Below are 23,263 nucleotides of genomic sequence, written 5' to 3'. Positions count from 1 at the left end.
CATAATCTGAAGCTAAAATCAAACCGGGACCCCAGCACTGAAAAGCAGCAGTGCAAACCACGGAACTGCTGTGAACTGTATGTCAATCTTCAGAAAGCTCAGAGTCCAGATTCTATTCCTTGAAATGAATAAAGGCAACAGCCCTGATCAAGAAAACAGTCATTAATGATGATCTGAAATCCATGTGTTTAAATTCAACTTTGTAATAAAACATAGCATCAATACAAAGTATCTTGCAAAACAATTGCATTACATTCTAAAGACTCCCCATCATGGAGTTCATGATCTCAGCTGTATAATCTACAAGATGCCAGGTGGCAGCAAAGTACTTCCTCACAGAGGGAAATGAGAGATTAATCAGTAAATCATTCTTGTGCATCTTGAGGAGAAGTATTACAAACTTTTTTATGAACTTGAAGGGCCTTTTTAAAAAAGTAATTGTAAAATAAAAACTATTTGGAGACACAAAGGAATATTTAGCAAGTATGTGGCAAATTACTACACCTTCCAGGTTGTATATATAATAAATAAAGAATAAATATTGAATTTATGCACCTTCAGAGAAATACAATTAATGCAGAACTAACTCTTAATTATCTTTTCTTTACGTTTACACCTATAATTTTAAAAATAATCTCCACATCAAACCTTAACATAAAATGCATGGAAATAAGCATTTTTTTCATAACTGTGATAGCAAAAATATTTTCTAAAGCACATTCTAAATAATTTACCAAGTTAGGTCAGAAATTCATTATCCAAAAACCAAAAATATCCTTAATCTGAAAAATAGTCAGACCCTAAGAATATTTTCAGTTTTTGGAAACACTGACAGTGAGTGGCTTTCAACAGTGCTTTTTGTAATGAAACAGTAGTACTGAGTGATTTAGAACTACAGCATGACCAGTTGTAAAGGACACATTCATTAATAGAAATGGATCGGGAGGGCTAAAAAAGGGACATGAGTTAGCTTTGGCAAATTGAATTAAGGAGAATCCAAAGAGTTTTTACAAATACATTAAGGACAGAAGTGTAACTAGGGAGAGAATAGGGCCCCTCAAAGATTAGCAAGGCGACCTTTGTGTGGAGCCGCAGAAACTGGGAGAAATACTAAATGAGTATTTTGCATCAGTACCTACAGTGGAAAAGGACATGGAAGATAGAAGCAAATTACTGCGGATGCTGGAATCTGAAACCAAAAGAGAAAATGCTGGAAAATCTCAGCAGGTCTGGCAGCATCTGTAAGGAGAGAAAAGAGCTGACATTTCGAGTCTAACTGACCCTTTGTCAAAGCTTAGTACCGATTAAGCAGTTGTGGGAGAGGACCTGGGTAGGCCTTGAACAAGAAGTGTTCCACATACCTCATGAAAAGGCAGGCCTAGCTAGGACACATGCGTATACCCATTGCTACACCTTTGATTTGGAGAAAATGGGATGAGTTGATGGAAAAGTTGTTGAGAGAGAGAACAAGTTCAGCCAGGCAGAGGAGAGTGGTGGTGGATGGAGATTGTTCGGGCCTCTTTTCGAGAAAGAAGCGAAGAGCTTTCAAGCCGTCTTGGTGTGGGATGGAGGGGAAAAGAGATTGCACATCCATGGTGAATAGAAGGTGGTTAGGGCCTGCAAATTGAAAGCTGTCAATGTGTCGCAGGGCATTAGAGGAATCCCGGATGTAGGTTGGGAGGAAGTGAACCAGAGGAGGAAGGATGGAGTCATATAGACTGGAGGGAAGTAGATGGTGACATCTTGAAAAATGTCCATTTTACAGAGGAGGAAGTGCTGGATGTCTTGAAATGCATAAAGGTGAATAAATCCCCAGGACCTGATCAGATATACCCTAGAACTCTGTGGGAAGCTAGATAAATCTTGCTGAGATATTTGTATCATTGATAGTCACAGGTAAGGTGCCAGAAGACTGGAGGTTGACTAACGTGGTGCCACTGTTTAACAAGGGTGGTAAGGACAAGCCAGGGAACTATAGACCGGTGAGCCTGACCTTGGTGGTGGGCAACTTGTTGGAGGGTAGCCTGAGGGACAGGATGTACATGCATTTGGAAAGGCAAGGACTGATTAGGGATAGTCAACATAATTTTGTGTGTGGGAAATCATGTCTCACAAACTTGATTGAGTTTGTTAAAGAAGTAACAAAGAGGATTGATGAGAGCAAAGCGGTAGATGTGATCTCTATGGGCTTCAATAAGGCGTTCAACAAGGTTACCCATGGGAGACTGGTTAGCAAGGTTAGATCTCACGCAATATAGGGAAAACTAGCCATTTGGATACAGAACTGGCTCAAAGGTAGAAGACAGAGGGTGGTGGTGCAGGGCTGTTTTTCAGATTGAGGGCCTGTGATCAGTGGAGTGCCACAAGGATCGGTGCTGAGTCCTGTATTTTTTGTCATTTACATAAATGATTTAGATGTGAGCATAAGAGGTACAGTTAGTAAGCTTGCAGATGACACCAAAATTGGAGGTGTAGCGGACAGCGAAGAGGGTTACCTCAGATTACCACAGGATCTTGACCAGATGGGCCAATGGGCTGAGAACTGGCAAATGGAGTTTAATTCAGATAAATGCGAGGTGCTGCATTTTGGAAAAGCAAACCTTAGCAGGAGTTGTACACTTAATGATAAGGTCCTAGGGAGTGTTGCTCCAAGAGACCTTGGAGTGCAGGTTCGTAACTCCTTGAAAGTGGAGTCGCAGGTAAATAGGATAGTGAAGACGGTATTTGGTATGCTTTCTTTTATTGGTCAGAGTATTGAGTACAGGAGTTGGGTAGTTGGGTGGTCATGTTGTGGCTGTACCGGGATATTGGTTAGGCCACTGTTGGAATATTGCGTGCAATTCTGGTCTCCTTCCTATCAGAAAGATGTTTTGAAACTTGAAAGGGTTCAGAAAAGATTTACAAGGATGTTGCTAGGGTTGGAGGATTTGAGCTATAGGGAGAGGCTGAACAGGCTGGGGTTGTTTTCCTTGGAGCGTCAGAGCCGGAGGGGTGACCTTATAGAGGTTTACAAAATTATGAGGGGCATGGATAGGATAAATAGACAAAGTCTTTTCCCTGGGGTCGGGAATAGAGGGCGTAAGTTTAGGGTGAGAGGGGAAAGATATAAAAGAGACCTAAGGGACATCTTTTTCATACAGAGGGTGGTACGTGTATGGAATGAGCTGCCAGAGGAAGTGGTGAAGGCTGGTACAATTGCAACATTTAAAAGACATTTGGATGGACATATGAATAGGAAAGACTTGGAGGGATATGGGCCAGGTGCTGGCAGGTATGACTAGATTGGGTTGTGATATCTGGTCAGCATGGACAGGGTTGGACTGAAGGGTCTGTTTCCTTGCTGTATATTTCTATGACTCTATGAATTGATGTAGGATGTGATAAATCAGTCACATAGTTAATCTGCCAGTAACTCTGGCCAGTTTTCTTTTGGGGAGGTGAGGAGCGGAGGAGAGTCAGTTGGCCTGAATGGACCTAAGAATGAATTTTTCATCCAAAGGCCCAAACAGACCTGTAGACAACTGAATTTGGGCCTTTGACAAGAAACTTCACTTTTAGGTAAATTCAAGCCTCACAAAGTTTTTTCCAAAGGGGCCAAACTCAGCACTCAGATAAATTTGGGTCCGCTTTTATAAAAACCTTCAGTTTTTATTTAAAGATTTTTTTTTTGGTAAATGAGTATTTGAAACCATAGTGTTGTGTAATTATCAGTCTTTTATTCTCACAGTAAAAACTCAGCTTTTACTTTTCTTGACTTACAATTTTTGGGTTTTATCCATGTTAATGCGATCCAACTGGAAAAGCTGCAAAAGAAATGTTGAAGGGCTACACGTGGCACCAGATCCTTAGGCTGCAAACTTTATTCAAGCGTTCAGAGTGGTTACAAAGAATCACATATTCACTTTTTTGGTTCAAATTCTCTATGGTATGAGACATTCATGACCAAAAGTGGGAAAATTAATTGAACATATAAAGATTCAAAGTCATAAGAATGTTTATAACTACTGTCTCTATAGCCAAGATACCCTAGATTTAGACATAGCTTAGAAATATACAACTGAACTAATATTAGCTTAAGACATCTCATTTTTAAGGGAAGAGTCAAAGGATTTCAATAATATATTTGTGATTATCACAAATTGAGTTTAAACAAGAGTAAATGAGAACACAGTGGCCTAAATATTGCAGTGGTTCACTTACCACTAATTTTTACTAACTTTCTTGGAAGAGATTGCCTGGAAAGGATAGTCGCTCCTTCCATGTGCAATCAGATTACTACACATGGAGCCACAATAACAGTTTTGAGCAACCAATGGTGGAGGGTACTCCATGCAGGCTATTATTAGTCTCAGGTAATTTTAAGAAATAGCTCAATCAATTCTTTGCTTAATTTTGTGGAGCCAGAAACAACAGTTCTCTTTCATCACTGCAAGAATATTAAGATAAATGCTCCCCCAGTTCATAGCTTCCAGTGTTACTCTATGTAACATATACAAATAATCAGGTCTTGGTGAAACAGATGTCTTAAAATTTATTAACAACACTAACTATTTACACAACTATAGTATTATTGACTTACACACAGCCTAGGTTTTTTTCCTTACTGATGATACTGTGCATCACAGAACTGACTCGCTGAATACACTACATTACATGGATTCCATTAAGCAGAGTGATTGAAGGTGATGGGGTAGCTTCACTTCTGTCACATGGCGTGATGTCATGCAACTGTCTTAAAGGTACAAACTTGTCCGGTCTAGAATCTATGCTGTAATGCAACATTTCCCATTTGTCTAATAAACACGCACAAGAATGCATATACAGACATTGTCTCTGGACCTTCTGGTAACAGTTTGGTGGACCTATGACACAATCACATTGGTTTTTGTACCACAATTTGACAGTGTATCTTCGCTCTGATGTATAATGCTTTGTTACAAATGGATCCACATCATTTGTCATGTATGTGTGATGGTTGCCAGGTATGATATCTTAAACATCCAAGTTGTAATGCGGTGTTTGATGATTGATGATAAGCATTTTGAATATCTTATCTACTTCTTTGTAAAACTTGACCATTGCTTATTTCATCATCATATGACCTTGGCTGGACAGAATAACATTATTTTTCCATGTACCCATGCTGTTGTGTGAAAATCTCAAACTCATTTATGATTTGTCCTGGTTCAAGTTGGAGGTACTGTCTCTGCATGCACATTGATCATGCTCTTGTATCATTTTCTCCCCATCATCCATGTGTGGTTACATGCTACAGTATGGGAGGGAAGAACTGTACACATATATCTCCAAAATACAAGGGCTGCCGCTGAGCTTAAACCATTGCCTACAGGAGTAGCAAGTAGACTTAGCTCGTCTATTCAAAAATCATGGCAACTGGCTTTATGTCTCATCATTATGTATTTGACAGTTCTTACAGTGAATTTTGAGAGATTGGGAGAAAGTGAGGACTGCAGATGCTGAAGATCAGAGTCAAAGGGTGTGGTGCTGGCAAAGCACACCCGGTCAGGCAGCATCTGAGGTGCAAGAGAAGAGCTTATGCTTGAAATGTTGTCTCTCCTGCTCGTCAGATACTACCTGACCAGCTGTGCTTTTCCGGCACCACGTTTTTTGATTTTGAGAGACTGTTCAACTGTGGGTACGATGTGGAGGTGATGGTGTTAGACTGGGGTGGACAAAGTTAAAAATCACACAACACCAGGTTCTTGTCCAACAGGTTTATTTGGAAGCACTAACATTTGCAGCACTGCTCCTTTATCAAGCAACTGAGAGTAGTGAGATGAGGTAATATATTGAACATCTCAATTCCTGCATGTCTTGGAATTAGTTTATTGTGGACCATAGTCTGATATAAATTGGTGAGGAACATTGAAAATGCTGAATATGAAACAACTGTTGCAATACCAGTAGCTCTGATTTGTACAATTTAAGTAACTTCACCTGACCAACGAACAGTGCTCCAAAGGTTTGAGATATCAAATAAACTTGTTGGACTATAACCTGATGTCATGTGACTTCTGACTTATCCACCCCAGCCCAACATCGGCATCTCCACATCATGGCTACTGTTCGAAGACACAGTCCCAAAAACACTTTACAAATTCTTCCTCTTGGCTACCTCAGCCAATGCAATTTCTCAATTTATATGAAAATTAAAATCACATGATTAATGTACTATCTTTTTGTTTTGCATACTCCCTACCTTCTGATTTATTCTCTGTCCTACAGTATAGCTTCTGTTTGTGCATTCTTTTCCTTTTATTTCCTAACTCCACCCATGGCTCAGGTAGTAACCCCAAGGTTATTACCTTAGATATTTTATCTTTTAATTTATCTGTTAGCTGTTCAAATTCTTTCGGTAGAACATTATTTCTAGTCGTATCGATGTTCCTAGTACTAATGGGAATTATGACAACTGGACCTCTCCCCTCTCAGTCGAAGTACCTCTCCGCACCAAGGGGTTGTCCTGGCACCGAGCAGAAATTCCAGCCTTTGGGATGCAAGCTCACAGCTGCAGAGAAACATATTTTTCCCTGTAATTATACTGTCCCCTCACCATGACTGCGTTCCCATTTCCTCAACCCACATGAATGGCTAACTGTATTACAATGCTTTCAATGGAACTGCTCCAGACACTTTCTTAGTTACAATGCCACAAAATACTAGCACATTATTACTCACTGAGTAAGGTCTCTATTGGAGGTAAACATAAGGACTTTCAAAAGTATGTCTTTTTCTATACCAGTCATTTTTTTCCATCAAATGGGAAAGTACTTTTAGTTGAAAAGCACTTCCTTCAAACACTGTGTATTCCTGTTCAGCCAAATGATTTCTCATATTTAAGGCTGGATAGAAATACTTTCAGTCTGTCAGTGTTCTAAATATCTTCATAGCCACTCTATCTACCTGTGATGCCACTTTAAAAGAACTACGTATCCGAACTCTTACGTCTCTCTGTTTGCCACCACTACCAGGGCCCTACCAAGAACCATATAAGCCCTGCCCTTGTTCATTTTACCAAATAGAATTCCATCTGCTATTCCTCAGCCCACTGGCTCAATTGATCAATATCCCTTTGTAAGCTTAGACAACTTTCTTCACTGTCAACTGTACCACTAATTTTGATGTCATCTGCAAACTTACTAACCAAGCCCTTAATGTCTTTATTTTCAGATGACTGTAATACCATAGTATTTAATTTGCAGAGGACCGTGTTAAATTTGAGATTTGGGGAGTGGACTGAAATATTGAATTCAATACCAAGATCAGCCATGATTGTATTAAAGAGGAAAGCAGGCCTGACAGGCTGTATAGTCTGTTCTTGCTCTCATTTCTTATATCTGAATACTTGTTCAGTGGTACTTAATATGAACATTACTAAAAGGAGACAAGAAGCTGAAGCTTTTCATCTTGCACTAAAGAGGACTAGGATGCAAGAAACAGGCTTCAAAAAGGGCACACCACCTTGTATGGCAACCTCATTGAACAGTGCCCAAGCCATCTGTTTACCATATAAACGTAACACTAAGAAAGGACAAATCAAAACTATCCTGTTTGATGATGGGATGGACTACCCTGACCAAATCATCACTCCCTGCTTGTTGCGAGAACTCATGAAAGGGTCTCTATCCACCACCTTTTGTCCCTGACAATCAGATTAACCTGGAACGGTGAGATGTCCAAAATTTGATTAACAGGCTAAGCTAGATGCTTCATGCTGCTATCATGCAGGTGTAGTTTTCTCTCCTAAGAAGATAGTGCCATCAAACAAAAAAGACATTTTTCCCACCACACAAATGAGTTTCAGTGCCAGTGTGATGCCAGGTACGTGAACTATATGTCCCAATAATTGAAAAACCAGATCAAACAACACGAAACTTTGCATTTATGCAGTGGTCATGTCCTCAACCATGCTTGCAAGCCTCAGAACAGTACATACACCATTTGATGTGATTCTGCTACCGGAACTAATTTATTAAGTAGTCCAGCCTGTGCTTAGAATTGACTGGAAATGAATTTAACATCAGCAGTCGGGTTTTACTGTGATGTACTGGCGTACTAAAAGCTACATATAGAAGCCACAGAGAAATGACCCACTTGATGCAGGCGAAAGGAATTCATACAAACTTGACAGAAAAGCTCATGGAGAATGCAACACTGTGCACAATCAGAATCTACTTGCATGGCCTGAGAACTAAGATTGACAGTTAACTGTTCCTGCTGCATTTTCTTGCAAATGATGGCTCTCTTCCTCTAAGAAATAGGTCATTTAACCCATCATGTTTGCATTGAGATCTTGAATGATGTGATAATGCTCAACACCACTTTCCTACTTTTACCTGTACACCTATAAGTTGGTGTCCCTTACTTCAAATCTGTTTCTTGCATCCTAGTGCTGGCGAATGCAAGAGCACAAGTTTTGACTTCTTGTCTCCCTTGGGCAATGTTTAACTATGTTGTGTTCTAGGATTAACAAGTAATAGTAGTTAAATGTGCCATCTGGGAGTTTTGACACACTGATTTGTGGAAAGATTTAATGAATTTTTGCACATTCAACAAGATTAAATGTAGCCAAAAGTAGTGAAAAAACACTGCAAGGTGCACTTGAAGATGGGTTTAATGAATGGTGCCCATTTGGATAAGAAAAATAAAAGTATACAAAACATGGCGTTTTAACTAAAATATTGAATTTGGTCTAAAATAAAAAGAAAATATTATTGATGTTGGAAATCTGAATTAGTAAGAGCTAGTGAAACTGAGCATGACAGACAGCAATAGTCCTCACTTTCTCCTAGACAGCAATAGTGGAAAAATAAACAAAGTCTAGACATTGAGTCCATATGATTCCTCTTCAAAAAGAAGAGGAGAATGAAATTATCTTGTTGTCTTCAACTTAGTGCAAATTGTAATAAGGGAATACACAAATCTCAAATTTAACACGGCCTTCTACAAATTAAATTCTATGGTATTAAAGTCTTTTGAAAATAAAAACATAATTAAGCGGCTTGGTTAGTAAGTTTGCAGATGACATCAAAATTAGTGGTACAGTCAACAGTGAAGAAGGTTATCTAAGAACAAAGAAAATTTACAGCCCAGGAACATGCCCTATGGCCCTCCAAGCCTCTGCTGATCCAAATTTACTGTCTAAACCTATCATCTAATTCCTAAGGATTTGTATCCCTCTGCTCCCCACCTACTCATGCATCTGTCCAGATGCACCTATCATGAATCTATCATGCCTGCCTCTACTACCTCTGCTGGCAATGCATTCCATATGTACAGGTAAAAGCAGGAAAGTGGTGTTGAGCATTATCACATCATACCACCCTCTATGTAAAATACTTTCCGTGTGTATCCCCCTTAAACTTTTCTCCTCTTAACCTTGAACGCATGAGATTACAAAGGGATATTGATCAATTGAGCCAGTGGGCTGAGGAATGGCAGAAGAAATTCTATTTGGTAAAATGAACAAGGGCAGGACTTATAAGGTTTATTAGGGCCCTGGGTAATGGTGGCAAACAGAGAGACCTTGGGGTTCAGGTACATAGTTCTTTTCAAGTGGCATCACAGGTAAACAGAGTGGCTACAAAGGTATTTAGAACATTTGCCTTCATTGCTCAGACCACTAAGAGTAAAGGAGTTGGGACATCATGTTGAGGTAGTACAGGACATTGATGACACCACTTTTGAAGTACTGTATACAGTTCTGGTCATCCTGCTAAAATTAAAGGGTTCAGAAAAGATTTACCAGGATATTGCCTGGACTGGAGAGTTTGAGTTATAAGTATAGGCTGGATAGACTGAGACATTCTTCACTGGAGGTTGAGAGATAACCTTATGGAGGTTTATAAAATTATGAGGGGCAGTGAAAAGGGGAATAGCAAAGATCTTTTCCCTTGGGGCCATATTTTTAAGGTGAGAGGAGAAAGATTTAAAAGGGACCTGAGAGACAACTTTTTCACATAAAGGCTGGTTTGTATGTGGAATAAGCTGCCAGAGTAAATGATAAATGCAGGTACAGTTAAAACATTTGAAAGACATTTGGGCAGATACATGAATAGGAAAAGTTTAGAGAGTCATGGGACTAGTTTAGTTTGGGAAACTTGGTTGGCATGAATGAGTTGGACCAAAGGTCTATTTCCTTGCTGTATGACTCTGACTTTAATAGAGTTCACAAAGTATGTGGAAAGAACAGTTAAGAATCTCTTAGATAACTTCATATATTAAAATGAAGTCAGTGAGCTCCGCAAAATGATGAGTGCGGGAGGAAGTTATCAAGAAGGAGGAGTTGCTGATATATCTCACCTTAGAATATAAAGTCTGGAAGGAAGAGACAATGTATATTTCATTATGACACTATAAATTACACGCAAAACTGTTAGCTAAAAAACTGCACATTCCTGAGCTTGCCAAGCAGCTTAAACAGTGCAACATATCAGCATCGGGTTAAGGTGGCAAACCTAAAATCAATTTGAAGAGCTAGGTCGGGGTGCTTTGTGGGTGGTGATGGTATAATGGGCCTGGAAACTAGAGAAGCAACAGGAATCTGGCCCCTCTTGGCAAGGATGGGATCTGTTCACCGTCTGGAAAGTCAGCAGGGACCCAACGTCACTTATCTCCAAGAGAACACTTTTACCAGGAAATCAGGCACTTACCTGGACAATGTTGGGTCTCCCATGCAATTAAACTGTCCATATGTTGAAAATCTGACCCCCTTTGATCTCTTCAGTCTCACTGCCACCACCAGTAGTGGTAGCCATGATGGTACAACACTCAGGTCTACCTCTGGTATCACAGCTACATCACTAAATAGAGGTGAGAGGGGAATTGAGAGTCATAGGAAGTGGGACCTTGAAAGAAATGTAGGAAGGGCTTGTTGTTTGGAAGCAAGGTCAGGGAGTTGGATTTCAGCAGATCTCCCTACACATTGCTGTGTCCCTTGACTGGGCACAGAGTGACGAAGAAAAGAGGACCATGAGCCCTGTCCCTAAGGCTTTTAGCAGACCCCTCGATGTTATGTCCCCCAGCTGGTGGATATGAGTGGTGGTGGGATGAGGCCTCTGGGTGGGAAAGCTGCCCCTTTCCCCAAGCTTGACTGGGATGGTGTGTTCCCCAATCTGCACACCCTGCCCAATCAAATGGCCCTCCTGTCACGGTAGGAGGAAGGGGCATTAAATTCTATCCATTGACTCTGTTTGTCTCTTCAAAGATGGTGCCTGACATGTTGAGAATCTCAAACATTCTCTGTTTTCTCTACAAGTTATACCTGTATTAGCTGTAAAATGAAATACTAACTGAACTCATTTCACACTGCATTGATGCACTGTGACATTTATAAACAATGTATATTTAAAAATAAATAATCATACTATTTTCCAGTATTAGGCATGATAATACAACAAACAGCTCTTCAGAAACTCTGCTGTGCTACAAGTGGTAAAACTGCCTTTCCAAACTGACGCCTGAAACCTGTATGCAATACTGATGACAACTTACAGTATAAATAATTGTATACACTGGATATGCTAATAAAGACTCCCAAGCTCTATGGAACTAAACTGTAAGCCTCAATGTTCCTGTAAAACCTAAACTACACATTATACCCTGATCATCCATTTGAACAGTTACTTCAATAAGGCCCTGCGGTAAAAATAGCAATATTTGTTGTTGTGTGGCTTACCCCTCCAAATAGGGCTACCCTTCATTAGATAACTTCTTTCAGAATACCCTCCAATATTTGTTTTCTGCATCAGGAAGCTTTGCCCCAAACTATTTTTCTTTGTCCAGAAAACAAGTACAGATAAATCAGAAGCAAACAGCTTTCACCTGCTGGCAGCAACTGATAACATACCCAAAGCCTCACTGCATATACGCCATGTTCTGGGTGAGCACCCACATTATTTAAATTATTTGGCCTTACCCTTGAGGTAGCCCCAGTAAAAGGATTGAATATGGTACTTTGCAAACATGGCATTTTTGTGCCAAGACAGCAATATCCCATCCCATTGTGTTCCCCAAAATTTTAATGAAGTAATCCAGATACTAAATAACTATTTTATTGACTTTAAACACAAAACTTAGTGTTACCATCCAACAGAATATCACTCAAGTGTATCAGACCAGCAGATTTACAGTGTTACTTAAATTATTCCTATGTGATGCATTGCTAAATTTCCAGCCTGCAGGAGTATGTCTGTGCTAGATTTATCATTATCGTTGACTGCACAATGAAACATAAAGGGTAAATGTCTCATTTACAATACTAATGTGAAATTGCCATGTCAACAATACACACTAATGAAGCATTTGAGCCAACTGGAAAATGACACATGTAAAAGAAGTAAAAGAAAAACTTTACCTTCTATGCTTTTATTGTTTGATGTAACTTGAAAGAAAATCTTTTCTGCACAGAAAATGAAAACTATTATTAATCATTTGACCCATCAATAACACACTGAGCATATGACCTTTGTTAAAACAAATCATAAATTACCTCTCCCCCGGTGTTCCTCTTCAGTTCCTTCCTTGCTTTTGTAAAAGCTTGTTTTCTGTTTTTTTGTAGGAGGATAATATTCAGGTACATAGACCTCAACACGGTTTTCACCTGTGATGTCATTTTCTGTTCAACAGATAGAAGAACTGATGTAAAATGTACGACATGACACTCAAACACTGTACAAACCAACTCTGAAGGTAAAATCCATTGCTACTTGCTGTTATGCAGATGTAGTTATACAAGAAATAATGCATAATTCAAATAAATTGCATACCAAAAATCTAACAGAGGTATTCATGATTTATACTTATCATCTGAATCTTAACTCATACCATGAACCAGCAGCTGTTGGCGATTAGCATTTGTGGTACGTAAGAACATATTTTGAGAGTTAATACTCACAAGAGTTCACTTAGCTGACCAGACAATTGATTACAGAAATCACCACTCAATGACAACTCCCAATTTCAGCTCAGAAGAGAAGAAAGGAAGCTTTTCATAAGGCACTCCCCTCACCCACTCAGCAGGGATGGCCAACCCTGTGAAAACAACTGCCACTGCACTCACCAATCAAACCTCCACCTGGTCCTCACAGCTTGACATAAGAATATAAGAACCAAGAGCAGGAGTAGGCTGTCCAGCCCTTCAAGCTTGCTTCGTCAGTCAATAAGATCATGGCTAATCTTTTCATGGACTCAGCTCCAGTTACCCGCGTTTTCACCATATCTCTTAATTCCTTTATTTTTCAATAAAATATCTACATTAGCTTTAAAAGTGAATACTGAAGTAGCATCAACTACTTCCATGGGCAAGGAATTCCATAGATTAACATCCTTCTCGGTGAAGAAGTTCCTTCTCAATTCATTTCTAAACCTGCTTCTTCTAATCCTAAGGCCTTGCCCTCTTATCCTAGTCTCACCTACCAGTGGAAACATCCTCTCTATTTCTATTTTATTGATTCCCTTCATAATTTTATATGTTTCTATAAGATCCCCCCCCCCCATACTTCTGAATTCCAAAGAATATAGTCCCAATCTACTTAAGTCTCTCCTCATAAGGCAACCCCTCAACTCTGGAATCAACTTAGCGAACCTCCTCTGCACCCCCTCCAGTGCCAGGACATCCTTTCTTAACTAAGAAGATTAAATCTGCACGCAGTACTCCAGGTGTGGCCTCACCAGCACCTTGTACAGCTGTAACATTACTCTCTGATTTTAATCTCAACCCCTTTAGTAATGAAATTCTTTTGCCTTCCTAATTACTTGTTGTACCTGCAGACCAACCTTCTGCGATTCATGCACAAGGACACCCAGGTCCTTCTGCAAATTAGCATGCTGCAACCTTTTAACTGTTCAAGTAATAATGTATTTTGCTGTGACTCCTACCAAAATATATGACTTCACATTAATTAACATTGTATTCCATCTGCCAGACCTTTGCCCACTCACTCAATATATCTATGTTCCTCTGCGATGTTTCACAGCTCTCTGCACACTTTGCTCAACCATTCATCTTCGTGCCATCGGCAAATTTTGACATCGTACACGAGGTCCCCAACTCCAAATCATCTATATGAACTGTAAATAATTGTCCCAACACCAACCCCTGAGGCACATTACTAGTCACTGATTACCAGCCTGAATAGTACTCATTTATCCCCACTCTTTGCTTCCTGTTAGTCAACCAATCCTCCATCCACACAATACACTACTCCTAACAGCATGCATCCTTATCTTCCTTATCTTATGCAGTAGCCTCATGTGCGGCATCATGTCAAAGGCCTTTTGGAAATCTAGGTACACCACACCCACTGGGTCCCCATTGTCCATCATGCTTGAAACTTCATCATAGAATTACAAAGATTTGGGAAGCATGACCTGCCCTTTATGAATCCATGCAGCGTCTGTACAATGGGACAATTCTTTCGAGATGCCCTGCTATTTCTTCTTTGATAATAGACCCAAGCATCTTCCCCATTACAGAGGTTAAGCTCACTGGTCTATAATTCCTCATCTTTTGTCTAGTTCTCTTTTTAAACAGTGGCATCACATTTGCTATTTTCCAATCACTGGGGCAGCTCAGAGAGGTCCCAGCAACCATGAGCCTAATTATCTACTTCTGACTCATTGTCTGTGCTGCTTACTTCAGTCAGGTACAGTCCCAGCAGTGGCCACAACTCTCCAAGTGTCTCCTGGGACTGATGAGCTTCGAGCCCTCCAACTGGGGTACTGTCAGTCAGCAGCCTGATTGCCACAAGTCAACTGGGGCTCTGAAACAGCTGAGGCAGGGTGGCCCCACATTTTTCAGACCACCACCCGAACAAAGATTCAGCTTAATGGAGCATGTGTCTGTGTTTTTTAAATCAACTTGTCCAGAATGTTATTAGACAACTACCACTGCCACTATGCTACAAGAGCTTTTGCCTTAAAAATAAAGTATTTTAACTGCTATCTGGTGAGGGGGACATTGTCGTCAACAATCTGGCATCGCTAGTAGCATGGTCATGGCATACTTATGAAGAGAAAGGCTACGTTGCTTATGTAGCCCATTACTGTTAAAAGGAATTCAATTAGTCACGATGTGAAATTTTAAAGCTAAGAATCTTGAAATGGCTTGAGTTGTTTATAGACTTCTGCTAAACATTCACCTCAAGTTTCATAATTGCATTTTTGATTATGGCCACTTCTTAAAATCTACATTTTTCACTTGTTTCAACAGTGTTGTATAAATTTGCTGTGATTTCTAAAAGTTCAGTTCAGAGGTAAACGCAATAAAGAGCAATCTAATAGATATTCTCTCTTTTCGATCACTAGAAAAAGCATTGAAAATTCATCTCATTTTATTAGCAAGGTAGCTTACAAGGTGACTGAAATCATAATGAGCCAGAAAAATCCTCTTCTTAATTACCTGTGTTTTGTTTGGGCTTAATTCCCTCGTAACCCTTTGGTTGGAAACCACCAAACGCCCAGTCAAGCATTGGCTTAATTTGTTCCTCCAAAGTGCCCCGGTCGTTGGAAGGGAATGGCATTCCAGATCTACTACTAGCGATCTGTAAGAGTTGATGTTTTGTATTAAGTAAAGAATATGTCATTTATCTTTAGAGTACTGTGAAGGAGCAGCAAACTATGGTTCAGATCATGGCTCAGATTTATTTATAACATCAAAGAAATGGGATACACAGTCACATAATATGAATAACTTGGAATGTAATAAGAATCATTTGGAGATGTAGTACTCATATCTCTAATTTCCTCAGCAACATCATGGGGGACCTTTCAAAGTTAATTTAGTTTGTTTAAAAGGACATCGGTCAGTCCTCTAATTTGTTGGTTAAATTTTTTCATCATGTAATGGCATTAGTCAGGACCTGGTCTTTATGCAAGTGAAGCATCTCTACTCCACAACCTTGGCTATATTTGATCTGTTTTGCTATTAGCGCAGCCTCAGCTTGCTATTTATTGCAAATGAACAAATCAAGACCATTAATACATCCACTGGATGCCAGCGAATTCACATTGTGGCCATCTGGCGAAAAGGAGAAAAAGAGGACTGCAGATGCTGGAGATCAGAGTTGAAGAGTGTGGTGCTGGAAAAGCACAACTGGTTAGGCAGCATCCGTGAAGCAGGAGAGTTGACATTTCAAGTATAAACCCTTCATCCTGATGAAGGCTTATGCTCAAAACGTGGATTTTCCTGCCTCTCAGGTGCTGCCTGACCGGTGGTGCTTTTCCAGCACCACACTCGTGACTCTAATCTCCAGCACCTGCAGTCCTCACTTTCGCCTATGCAATCAACTTTTACACAATTTCAGAACAATATGCAAGGCAATCTTTCATCCTATTCCTCATATGTTCTGTGAAAAAATAATTTTGATTCAGTCAAGAATATAAATGAACAAAAAATATTTGAGGCACACTCCTGACCAGCTTGCTTAGTTATATTGCAAAATTCTACTTTTGGCAGTCTGACTCTTACCACCCAATACAAACTGCAAAATTAACACAAATTCCTGTAGTTAGAATGGGAAATCAATATGTGGAAACTCTGGATAGTCAAATTTCTAGTCCAGTTGTTAGCTCTAACTACAGTTCTCCAAAAACCACTTGTGGAATTTTTAAAAATTGCAAACATGCACTTGCTGTAAATTCTTTATGCAGTCAGACTTTCAGTTGATTTATAGATATCCTACACGAGCAAAAGTTTGTGTATAATATTAACTATAGAGAAAACAAATCCTCTTTGGGGCAGCACAGTGACTTAGTGGTTAGCACTGCTGCCTCACAGCACCAGGAACCCAGGTTCGATTCCAGTCTCGGGCAACTGTCTGTGTGGAGTTTGCACGTTCTCCCAGTGTCTGCATGGTTTTCCTCCGGGTACTCCGGTTTCCTCCCACAGTGCAAAAATGTGTAAGTCAGGTGAATTGGCCATGCTAAATTGTTAAATTGCCCGTAGTGTTAGGTGCATTAGTCAGAGTGAAATGGGTCTGGGTGGGTTACTCTTCAGAGGGTTGGTGTGGACTTGTTGGGCTGAAGGGCCTGTTTCCACACTGTAGGGAATCTAATCTAATCACATCCAAGTACACAGTCAATATTTCACAGGACATCAACTGAGATTTGTCTGTTATCCATTTAGAGATATGTACTGGTTACTCCAATATTGAGGATACATATCTTGATTAGACCAGGAATTCAAAACTGCAAAAATAAAAATGAACACTTTGCCACCAGTTCATAACCACGATGTTGTGACCTGATTTTTCAGAAAGAAACACAATAACATATTTGACCATTCATCAGAAACTGTTTTGCAGTACTTTCCTATAAACAACTATGAATGTAGTAGCTCTGGAATCACATAGTAGAATACTACTGTGTACAAATGTTCACCTGCAGTTCTTCTATCTGCTATTTCATCAGAGAATTTTAACCAATTGGAGATGAATTAAGACGTTCTAATCAGTTGGTAATACTTCTCATCTCACCTAATATTCCAACAGACTTAACTTGCCCTAACTCTGAATTACATTCCAATAGTTAGTGGGCAATAGAGGAAAGATATGTAAACATATCTTATAAAGTGGGAGATTTTAACCTCCCAAACATTGACTATGACTCCCTCAGTGAATTTTTTTAGATTATTCCAGGAGGGTTTCTGAGAACCAACGTAGATAGTCCAATCAGGGAACAAGCTGTATTAGACTGGGGATGAACCTAGTCGGGTGATCAAAGCTTCAGGAGGGGCATATTTGGGAACAATGATCATAATTCCATAAGTTTTAAGTTAGTTATGGACAAGACTGGGCCTCGGGTGAAAGTACTAAATTGGGTGGAGACTAATTACAACAGGAACTGGAGAAATTAGATTGGGATGACTGTTTGAGGGTTAAATCCTCAAGTGACATTTGGGAGTCTTTTAAAGGCCATTTGATCAGTGTTCTGGACTGGCATGTTTTTGTGAGGACAAAAGATAAGAATGGTAAGATTTGGGTACTTAGGATGACAAGAGATATTGCAAAGTTAGTCAAAAAGTCAAAGGAGGCACATGTAAAGTCTAGAAAACTAAAATCAAACAAGGCCCTTGAGTATAAAGAAAGCAGGATATAACTTAAACAAGGAATTAGGAGGGCTAGAAGGGACCATGAAATGTCCTTGGCAAGTAGGATTAAGGAGAAATCAATACATTTCATACATATATTAGGAGCAACAGGGTAACGGAGGAAAAGATAGGCCCACTCAAGGACAAAGGAGGGAATTTATGCATAGTGCGGGAAGAAGTGGATGAGGTCCTTACTGAGTACTTCGCATCAATATTCACCAAACAGAAGGACATGGATGATGGAAAGATTTTTATATTAAGGAAGAGATGGTGTTGGTGCCATGAAAAACATTAAGATAGGTAAGTCTCCGGGGCTTGATGGGATCTATCCCAAGATACTGAGGGAAACAAGAAAGGCGATTGTTGGTCCTTCTCCTCTTTATCCACAGGCAAGATTCCAGAAGACTGCAGAATAGCCAATGGTGTCCCTCTGTTTAAGAACAGCAACAAGGATAACCAGGAAATTATAGGCTGGTGAGCCTTACATCAATGGTAGGGAAATTATGATAAGATTCTTTAATCCAGACAAGTATAAGGTGATGCATTTTGGGAGGTTAAATGCAAGAGAAAGGTATAAAGTAAATGGCAGGACCTTTAGGAGCATTGACTGGGAGGGATCTTGGAGGTGCAAGTCTATAGCTCCCTGAAATTGGCAACACAAGTCGATAAGGTAGTAAAGACGGAATGCTTGCTTTCGTCAGTTGCAGCATAGAGTATAAAAGATGGCGCATCATGCTTCAGCTGCATAAAACTTTAGTTAGGTTACATTTGGAGTATTATGTGCAGATCTGGTTGCTAATGAATGAAGAATGTTGATGCTTTGGAGAAGGTGCAGAAGAAGTTTACCAAGATGTTGCCTGGATTGGAGTGCATTAGCTGTAGTGAGAGGTTGTACAAACTTGGATTATTTTTGTTAGAGCAGCTGAAATTGAGGGGCAACCTGATAGAAGTACGTAAAATTATGAGAGACATGGATAGGGTGGATTGTCAGAGACTTTTTCCCAGGTTGGAAATGTCAAATACTAGGAGACATAAGTTTAAGGTGAGCGGAAAATTGCTTAAAGAATATGCGAAAGGAAAGTATTTTTTAACACCAAAATTAGTAGTTGCCTGGTATGCACTGCCAGGGAGGTGATAGAAGCAGATACATTAACAAGGTTCAAAAGGCCTTTCAACAGACACATGAACAGGCAGGGAGTAGAAGGATATGTACAATGTTCAGGCAGATGGAATTAGTTTAGCAATGACATCATGGTTGGTACAGACATGGTGGGCTGAAAGATCTGTTCTTGTGTTGTACTATGTATGGTCTTTTGCTCCAATCCTCGAATGCACCCTCCAAGCTCAGCTGGTCAATGAGATCCCTTCTTCTCTTGAGTTAATCCTACTAATTCCTACTTTTCTTGGTCCCTATGTTAATTGACATTATTATCAGGCCTTTCTCTTCAGATGCTCTCCTTCTCTCCTACAAATCTATCACCACTGCTGTCCTCATAAAATCAATCTTGACCTTGTAAACTAATATCCAAGCTCCCTTTCTCTTGGAAAATGGAGGCTGACTGGAAATTTCCAATCATCCTTCTTAAATCGCTGTTATGAAAGTTCACAAAATGCCTTGCTGGCACCAAAGTCACACAGTAAAAAGACCATAAACAGGGTTGGTACATTGGCACAGCAGGCATTGCCAATGCCTTTGGGTCCCATGTGCCTCTGTGCCTGAATCAGGCAGGCCCCAAAATCCTGCTCATAGAGTCAGTTTCCATACATATCCTAATGGCACCTGCTTTACCTCTGTTCTCTTGCGCTTGACCCCTGCATTATCTGACTTCTTGACCAACACTTAATAATTGGAGGAGATTTTTGATCATCCAAAAAGTAGTAGGAAGACAGAGCCACTGTTTTAGACTGCATCACAAACTCCTTTCTCTCAACACCTGTCTCATTCCTCTTCCTGCCAACTGTCTGAGGTCGACTACAGACTGTTTCTAAAGTTGAAGTTCTGTCTAGTCCCAATATGAATTCCACTACACACCTGCACTGTCACTAAGAAAGCTCTTTTCACCTCCCCTGCCAAATAACATTTCCTGAACTCCACCTTGCTTCAGTACCGAAACCCTCATCAAACCATTGTCACCTCTACTCCTAATTATTCTCTCCATGGTTTCTCATGTTCCCCCACTTAAAACTTGAGGTCATTCCAATCTCTGTGCTTTTACGTTAAACTGCAGCAAATCTCACTTATCAGTCTCCCTTGTGCTCACTAACTTACAGTGAGTATTGGTCAACCAAAACCTTGATTTTAAAATTCTCAGTCTTGTTTTTAAATTGTTTCCCAGACTTGCATGTCTCTAGTTCAGTAAACTCCTGTAGCCCTTCAATTCCTGTAAACCTCCAAGCTCCTCCTTGTCTCTTCCGGATCCTGGTATGAAGCATTCATTTATTAGCAGCCATGCCTTCAGCTGCCTAGGCCCTCAGACCTACTCCTCTCCAACACTTTTTTTACTCATTTAAGTTGTGCTTAAAAATCCTTCTTTAACCAAACATTTGGTCTAATATCTCCTTAAATGGCTTGGACTTGTGCTCCACTATTCCCCTAAGATGTATACCGGGATGTTTTATTATTTTAATTTCATTATATAAATTCAAACTCTTGTTGTTATAGTCAAAGAATCAGTTATTTGGATATTATTTAGTTAGCTCTTGTGAGGTCTTGTTGTGTTTAAATTAATCACTGTACTTTCCTACATTACAGCAGTTCAAAATAATTACTCAGCAGTTGAACAACTTGGAGTTGCGAAAGACTTCACAGCAAAGCTCATCTCTTTGTTATATTTGCAACTTTAAAAGGTTTCTAGGACATTCAAATGATTTAAAGATAAAGTTGCCATCTCTTAAAGATGATAGGGCTTCTCTCGTTAGAGAAGGATGACGGGCGATGGCTTAACTTGAGGATCACTATGCCTCAGGTGAGGGGAGAGGCTGAGAAGAAGAATCATTCATGGTCACCTCAGCCAATGCAGGAATTGAAGCCACAGTGTTGGTGACACTCTACATTGGAAACCATCTGTCCAGCTAACTGCACTAAACTGGGGTGACATGGTGACTCAGTGGGTAGCACTGGCTGCTTCACAGTGCCAGGGACACAGTTTCAATTCCAGCCTCTGGCGATTGTCTGGGTGTAATTTGCACATTCTCCCCATGTCTGCACAGGTTTCCTCCCACAATCCAGAGGTGGATTGGCCTTGCTAACTTGCCCATAGTGTCCAGGGATGTATAAATTAGGCGGATTAGCCATTGGAAATGCAGGATTACTGGAATAGGTTAAGGGAATGAGTTGGATGACATGCTGCTCAGAGAGTTGGTGTAGAGTTGCTGGCCTGTTTCCATACCGTAGAGAGTCTATGACCATGTCAAATAATCTCATGCAGGAAGAGAACCCTGAGGAAGTGATGCATTATCATGAAATTTGTCTCTTTGGCAGAGAATTGAAGGATGAGAGCATACAGGTCAACTTAATGACAAACAGCAGTAATTCTTCTGGAACAAAATTGACAAATAGACTTTTATGTTTGAAGTGCTTTCACATATGATAAGTTTCTTTATCTCATCAGACTATCAGGAAGGCCTACAGAAGCATGGATCCTCTCTAAACAAGAGGAATTGAAAATTCTATAGCTATTTACCAAATTTATTTTAGTATAACTATACAGTAAAACAAAAGCAAAAAACCCAAAAATTCTGAAGAAGGGTCACTGGATCCAAAATGTTAACTCTGCTTTTTCTCCACATATGCTGCCAGACCTGCTGAGTTTTTTCCAGCAACTTCTGTTTGTTTCTGCAAAAAAGCTTGTTAGGTATCAGAAAACAGGGACATGAAGTTTCTTAACTTCTTCTATTCAGTAGATGCAAGAGCTCATCCCCAGTTGCGCACGCAATAAAAGAAAGAAACTGCGCTAAGTTTCTGAATTGCCAACTAAAGAGTGAGGAAAGACGGTGTAGGGGTCAGTGATTTCCTGACCAGTTACCTCTGAAGATTCTGCACTGCATTTTAGGATCAAATTAATAACCTAACTATCTAGGGAAGGAAAAGGTTTCAAAATTCTATAGCTATTTACAAAATTTATTTTCGTATAACTATACAGACAAAAATGAAAATTCTGAAGAAGGGTCACTGAATCGAAATTCTGCTTTTTCTCTACAATATGCTGCCACACCATTCAGTTTCAAATACAAAATTGCAATCCTAGCTTTAACAAATGCAATTACCTCCAGCGCCTGGAACACAGCCCTTTTGTAAGACACCAGCTTGTTAAACGCAGAAGTGTGAAAGTATTGACCAATAGCAGTTAAAGGCACAAGTTTGTCGGCAGAAACCTTGAAAACAAGAAAACAAAAAATATTAATAACCCAGACCATTCAGAAAAGGCCTATCCAGGTCGTTATGCTATAATGCGACAGTTGTTTTTCTCTAAAATCTCGCGCTATGGAAAACTGCGCTGTAGAAGATTGCTAATAGATAAACACTACACCTATTCAGTAGATGCGTTCAGTAACCCATTGCATTATCCAAATAACATCCACAATGTGTCGATTATGTTACAAGCAATTTACATTGACGCATGTTATTGCCAACCACTGCAGCTTTATAAGGCAGTCCTACATTCCTACCTCATTGTCCAAACACAACAATGTAATCATCTTTTGAGTAGTGCCTTACAAAACAATTGCCAAATATTGTCAAAAAGGGGTTGAAATTCTGTTGGTTCCAGTGAGCTAGAGGAGTGGGATCTGTGACTGTGAACTTGGAAAGATGATGAGCTCATACCAAATTGAAGAGTCAGGGTTATTAGAGACTGGGTTAATGGCATGGTCAGAATCGATGTATTATGCCTATAAAGATGTATATGACCCAAAGTGCCAGATGGAATATTGCAATGCAGCAGAGAATTTGAAACAGGTATTTAAAATTACGAAAGGTTCAACTAGAGAAAGTGAAGTGAAACCATTTCCAATGGCCATGAGGTCATTAACCAGAGGCACAGATTCAAGACAGGTGGGACTAACTGGATTACTGATCAAAAGATCTGTGCAGATTCAATCTGCTGAAAGGTCTCTTTCAATGCTCCATTAATCTATTACTCTCTACGTGCTGAA

The 23,263-nt window shown here is 39.8% G+C and overlaps 1 protein-coding gene across 4 annotated transcripts in view; it reads right to left on the bottom strand.

Moving 5' to 3' along the window:
- Positions 1–23,263, bottom strand: part of LOC132822963 (DNA (cytosine-5)-methyltransferase 3B-like) — a 289,466-nt gene that overhangs the window by 114,808 nt on the left and 151,395 nt on the right. For all 4 annotated transcript variants that reach the window (XM_060836414.1, XM_060836415.1, XM_060836418.1 and 1 more), the window contains 4 exons: positions 22,376–22,483; positions 15,422–15,563; positions 12,512–12,637; positions 12,377–12,421 (listed from right to left, as the gene is read on the bottom strand). In XM_060836414.1, the coding sequence (XP_060692397.1) occupies positions 12,377–12,421; positions 12,512–12,637; positions 15,422–15,563; positions 22,376–22,483 (421 nt within the window). The remainder of the gene's footprint in view (positions 1–12,376; positions 12,422–12,511; positions 12,638–15,421; positions 15,564–22,375; positions 22,484–23,263) is intronic.

The sequence above is a fragment of the Hemiscyllium ocellatum genome, chromosome 15, assembly GCF_020745735.1.
Source record: "Hemiscyllium ocellatum isolate sHemOce1 chromosome 15, sHemOce1.pat.X.cur, whole genome shotgun sequence".
Classification (NCBI taxonomy): Eukaryota; Metazoa; Chordata; class Chondrichthyes; order Orectolobiformes; family Hemiscylliidae; genus Hemiscyllium; species Hemiscyllium ocellatum.
The sequence above is the reverse complement of the archived record's forward strand: the minus strand, read 5'-3'. Positions and strand labels throughout refer to the sequence as shown.